The sequence below is a fragment of the Nestor notabilis genome, unplaced genomic scaffold (assembly GCF_000696875.1).
Source record: "Nestor notabilis isolate BGI_N333 unplaced genomic scaffold, ASM69687v1 scaffold25546, whole genome shotgun sequence".
NCBI classification, from domain to species: Eukaryota; Metazoa; Chordata; class Aves; order Psittaciformes; family Psittacidae; genus Nestor; species Nestor notabilis.
In genome coordinates this window covers 5,147-10,742 of record NW_009933675.1, presented here as the reverse complement: position 1 = coordinate 10,742, position 5,596 = coordinate 5,147, and the positions used below count along the sequence as shown (strand labels likewise).

The following is a 5,596-nucleotide window of genomic DNA, read 5'->3' as shown; positions in this document are numbered from 1 at the left end:
TCTTTGTGCCTTCCTTGATAACCTTTAGAAAACAATTAGAGTCCCCAAGCACCTGTCTGCATTTGCTGTGGATACAAATCAGACTGAGCAGATAGTTCCTTTCCCTTTCCCGAGATCTGCACTGCGATTCACATCACTGTTCAGAGGAGCCATTCCAACTGACTGGGATATTTCCACCTTTGCTGCACTGAGATCAAAGCTCACAGAGTGATATGCTGAAAGCCAGCAGCTCCAGAAGGGCAAGGAAGGACTAAACCAACACCACCCCTGCTGAAAGCGATAGGGCTATACAGTTAAATCAAATTTTGCTGACCCAAAGGGGAAATGTAGGATCCCCCAGAGCTCTCTTTGGAAAAAGAAAAGCCAAAACCCATAAGCCAACCATAACTGGCAGAGAGGGAGATGCATGGAAACCACGTTGCACCCAGTGCTGAAATACAAGGCAGGTCAAATGGGCATTCCTTGGTGTTTGGCTCCTAAGGGCTGATTTTGTATTTATAACAGCAGACTTACATGTTTCCTTCCTAACTTGTCATACAGAGATGATGAATTTGCTTCTTCCATAACAGCCTCTTCCAGCTGCCCTATGCTTCCAATAAACTCCTCTAATGCCCATTTCATTCCCTCAGTCCCTACAGATTTCGGCAAACGGGTGTACCAAGGAGTGCGAGTGAAACACACAGTGAAGGACCTTCTTGCTGAGAAACGATCCAGGCAGAGCAGTGGCTCCCGCTTCAGTGTAAGTCACTTTCCACCCCGCCACCACACACCCTTTTTGTTTGTCAAACCAGAAAAGTCATGTCATGAATCCTCCGCTTTCAAGAGTATTTATGTTGAGTTCAGGGCACTGCCAGCGATGACATGGAACAGCAAAACCCATTTGCAACACTAGTGTTTGCCCCAAAAGATCACAGATGGCTCCATGATTTTTTACATTAGAGAACATTTGAGGGATTGAAGTCCTTTGGGTGTTTTTCCCAAGCAGATCAGGATATGACACCTTTCCAAGTCAACTTCCTTTTTCAGTAGCTACACTTGAACAGCTCAGTACCATAAAAATAGATGTTCTTCCCTGAATGCTGTGCTGCTTCCAGCTCCTCTCTGGCATACTAGAGTGCCAGGGGAGACACAGTGATGTTATGGTCTGGAAAGAGGCCAAGCATCAGTTTGTTAGAGATGATTTCTTCTTAAAGTGGTTCTATAGCAACAGGAAACCTAAATTATAGTACACTACATTGTTTTTTTCTCAGTAACTGGCCAGAGAAGCAGTGCTGTGCCGAGAACAGGACACAATATTGTAGGTGCCAGCACATGGCATCTGGTAGCAGAGTAAGCTATTCCCTGCATACTCTCAAGACACACCTTTACCAAGCTGCAACACCTCACTTCCAGGCTGATTGGGAGTAATGGGGCCCTCAGACAGATGAGGAGATGCAGTCAAGCTGCTGAAACTGTGTCCTGGAAGGAAAGGGCAGGAGCAAAGACCCGAATTACTGACAGCAGAACACACAGAGTGTTCATGCTCTTTACCCCCAGCCACTTGCCTCAAGCTTTTTACCTTCATCAAAAAACAAATAGACCACAAAGGGACTTCCAAGTATTTTTTTCACTGTTACTTTCACATATGTTAACTCTGCGACAAAACAGTCAGAAAAGCAGCATGGGCATTATCAAACAAAGCAAGATCTAGCCATAGATACCTTCACAGCCTTCAGCTACTGCAGAAATGCAGAAGACTGCCCTGAGCCATGGACAATCACTGGGAAACACATGCTCCCCCCAGGAGGCATTTAGGAAGACTGCTTTGGGGAGCAGCAGGAAGCAACTGTTGTGTTTGTACTCACTGAGAAAACAGATCGTGGTTGATGACTATCATGCTTTACCTGCTCTCTTTCTGGAGAAAGCAGCTTCAACAGCTGCAATAAAAAGCCCTAGGAACTGTAAACCACTTGCTGCTTGCTTTATTAGACTTTGCTTTGTATTCCAAAGCTTAGCAGTTGCGTGTCTATCTAATGCAAAATCAGCCCTGTTGCTAATTCCCTCTAAGGCACAAAAAATTATTCTGCAGGGCAAACATCCGTATTTGCTTGAATGTATCATGAAAAGAACAGCTGTAAGTGCAGCGCTGTTTAGCTGACATAATATAATCCAGAATCAAACAGCAGATAACTGAACACCCCTTTGTATGTTTATGATGCAATGCAATTTAGCTGCATCTTTTGTTTGAACATGATCTTTGCTCCAAAATCAGTAAGCCGTTGCTGTGCAAGGGGATGTCTACGGAAGAGATCCGTGATGCTAAGGAAAGGTCATTGCTCATTGGAGGTGAGCCACTGGGCTGTTTACTGAGGCAACAGAATAGCAACAATTCAATGATGACTGGGTCCTGCATACATGAAATGACAGGAAACTAGTGTGTATTGTGGTGAAACCCACACAGGTTGGGCTTCTGAGTTCCCATCAGCTGCAGGGCAGAAGATCTGGGCTTAAGGGGAGATCTGACTTTTTTCCCTTCATTCGCCCATTGTGTAGGCATGAACCAGCATTTACCCTCTGTAGGATTACCTTCTTTTCTCAGGTGGGGAAGCTGATAGGTACACAGCTGAAGCGCTATGCCCAGCAGCACTCAGAGGCCAGGGACACATCATTCTGCATACTTGCTGTGAGCAAACCAGTGAGGTGCTCTGCCTAGGCTAAGCTTTGCTTTTACTGTTAATGTTTATTACTTCAGCTGCTGTACTACAAATTGGGCCTGGGGATGAGATATACTGAATCCAAAGTACTGAAGCCAAAGTACAGACAAAGGGCACCATAGATCCCCACTGCAGGACCAGGTCATTATTTTGACCTGCAACCTTACATTTAGTCCCCCAAGGCAGCCTTGTAGAAGACCAATGCTCCCAGGTTACCAAGGCAGTGAAGCAACACAGCTCTCTGGAGTACCCTTTGCCAGTATCTCTGCCCAGTCTTGTGCAAGGCAGGCTGAGACCAAGCTTATCAGCAGCTAAATATGCTGTGGGTTCAAGTGATGCTAAACAGACACACTGATGTGGTGCGGAAGATCCAGATACCCCAATCCCACAGCACTGAAAGGAAGTAATGCAGGGAGGAAATGAACTAATGTGCTTCAATTAAGCTGAGCCATTCATCACTTGGTAAGAAGCCAGGAGGCGAGTGAAATGTAGGTCTCTGCAAGTAGGTGGGTGCCTGCTATAGTGAAGGCCAAAGACGGGCTGCTGCAGAGGCTCTTGCAATTGAATTAAAGCGAGTAAAACCCTTGCAGCTAATATCAGCTCTGTGGCTATTCATCACAGGCATGTGCAAGAGCACTTGCTGCCTTTGACACACCGAGTCAGATAGTTTCAGTAGCTGTTGAAAACACAGGATCAAAGCTGAACTTAGATACACTGGTAACTTGAAATGCTTCATACTAGAGCCTGGCACTGAAGTGGCATGGATGCTGAGAGAGGGGTGTCTGCCAAGACCAGATTTGCATGTAGAGGCTTTAGATTTGCAGGGCAGCATGCACATCCAGCTATGATCCGCACTGAGGTCTGCGGACAAAATTGTCCCAGCTGAGGGCAGGTGTAAGCCCTGACCCTGCAATGTGAACACATTCATCTGTCCACAAGCCAAAGGGTTCCTTCCTGACACCTCATACCACTCCTGCAGCCTGTGCAACTTGTGTGGGCTCAGAGCTCATTTTCATGATGGAGCAGGGAGCAGCTGCAAGCCTTCCTCAGCAGTAAAAGGAAGTCCTGGGGCTGGCAAATTTAATTCAAATCTAAACCTCTAAATTTGGTTGCTTGCTACGGCAGGAACCTCCTGTTTGCACTATGCAAACTGAAAATAGCATGCCACCATCACTGCCCAGTGCAACAGCACAGCTGAAGTAAATGCAGCCATGGGCATGGTATTTCTGCTCTGTGGGCTTGGAAGTCCAGAGACAGAACTCAGTGAACCTCTGGGTGTGAGCTCTCCTCCAGAGGAGCAGATGCCTTTGCCCGAGTGCTTGTAAGGAATTAACCACCAGGAGCACCAGAGTCACTCAGGGCTAATTCTCCCTTAGGGACCAAGAAGAGACTATTTTTATCAATACTTCTGTAGCACCAAAATAGGAGCTAGAAACAGCTGCCTCCAACCACAGCCTGCTTGTTGTGCTAGGAGGAGCCAGCTAAAGCAGCTCTGTGGCAGGTAGATGGAGCACAGGAGAGCTGGGCTAGAACATAAGCAGTGGAGAATCTGCCTGTTTTGATCAGCCAAGGACTTAGAGACCAGCTTATTGAGACCTGTTTTGAGCCAACACCAAAATGGAAGGCTCAGCATTATGCCTGCATTAAGGGACCCTGCAGTCCATGAGAAAGCAGCCAGTTATCATGATATTTCTACTGTTATCAGCTTTACGCAAGACCTTCAAATCTCTTCTTAGCCTACATTGGCTAATACCTCAGAGGCCAGAAGCTTGAAATCTTAGAGTTAAGCTCTTCATGCTGACAGCACCAAGACTCAAATAGTGCAACTGAATTATGCCAACACCTTCCCAAACAGCATGCTTAAAGAGCTGCCTTGCTTTGAAAAGACCTTTTTTAACGTATCTTTATCTTTTGCAGGGCAGCATCAGCACACCGCAGTCACCATTTGTCCAAATGCCAGGTGAGGTCTTCCTCCACTGATAAATGCCTTCTATGTCAGTTGGAGAGTTGATGCTGCTCCTATCTCTTCTCCTCCAAAGGACATGAAGTGAGCAAAGGAGCACTAGAGCTGGGCTACCTCTCAGAGAGATCCCAGGAGGAAAGTAATTAAAAAAGTCAAAACAGGAACAGCAATAGTAAAAGAAAGGCCTCTGTAATCTTGTACGATGTTCCCAGAGGGGAAAAAGGTAATTAAAGCAGTTCCTATCTCTTTTGATAGAGGTGCCACACAGAAGCCCTTCTTTTCCCCCTGTGTCCTCCAGTTTTCCCTGAAGCTGAAGAGAAAAAGTATGAAACCAGGAGCTCACCTGTTTAATCCGTTGAACTCTTGGGCAGGGAAAGGGGTGAGAGGCTGTAACACCATTCTCCTCCTCAAGAGCTGTAGCAGAGCAAGGAAGAAGCAAACTCTGGCCTCATACTTGAAACTTTCCCAAAACACACTTGGTTTGCTGCAGATGGGGGTCATCAACTGGGTCAGGGCAGTCTGAGGTGCTAAAAGCACTTGGGCTGACACACCTGTTTGAAGATAGGATTGATAGCTCTGGGTGATGCTAGAATCAAAAGGGCTTTATTGTGTATCTGCAGAGGTGCCTGTGGCTCTCTTGGTGCTGCTGTTATGGTTTCTCTTGAGCCAATCTTCTTTTTGCCATCGCAGGCTCACCTACCACGGCTGGTTACTATGGCGTCAGGAGATCCTTCACAACTGAGATGGATTTCCACAACACAAAGCAGTTTGTCAGTGATGTCTACTCATCCCCCCTAGGGTCCAAGCCCTTCTCGAGCGATTCCTCAGCCACTCAGGGATTTTCAGCACTTCTGGACCCGTATCTCACTGACCAGTATGGGGATTACCGTGCTAGTCCCCTCACAGCTGGTACCAGCTCCTTCTTCAGCCCTTCTGTGCC

The 5,596-nt window shown here is 46.7% G+C and overlaps 1 protein-coding gene across 1 annotated transcript in view; it reads left to right on the top strand.

The window, feature by feature from the left end:
• Nucleotides 1–629: 629 nt before the first annotated feature.
• The window catches only part of LOC104407666 (chromosome unknown open reading frame, human C11orf53), a gene marked incomplete at its 5' end in the record, with an annotated part of 6,047 nt that continues 1,080 nt past the window's right edge, over nucleotides 630–5,596 (top strand). Inside the window, 3 exons of the mRNA XM_010017001.1 lie at nucleotides 630–739; nucleotides 4,611–4,653; nucleotides 5,347–5,591. Coding sequence (XP_010015303.1) covers nucleotides 630–739; nucleotides 4,611–4,653; nucleotides 5,347–5,591 — 398 coding nt within the window. The remainder of the gene's footprint in view (nucleotides 740–4,610; nucleotides 4,654–5,346; nucleotides 5,592–5,596) is intronic.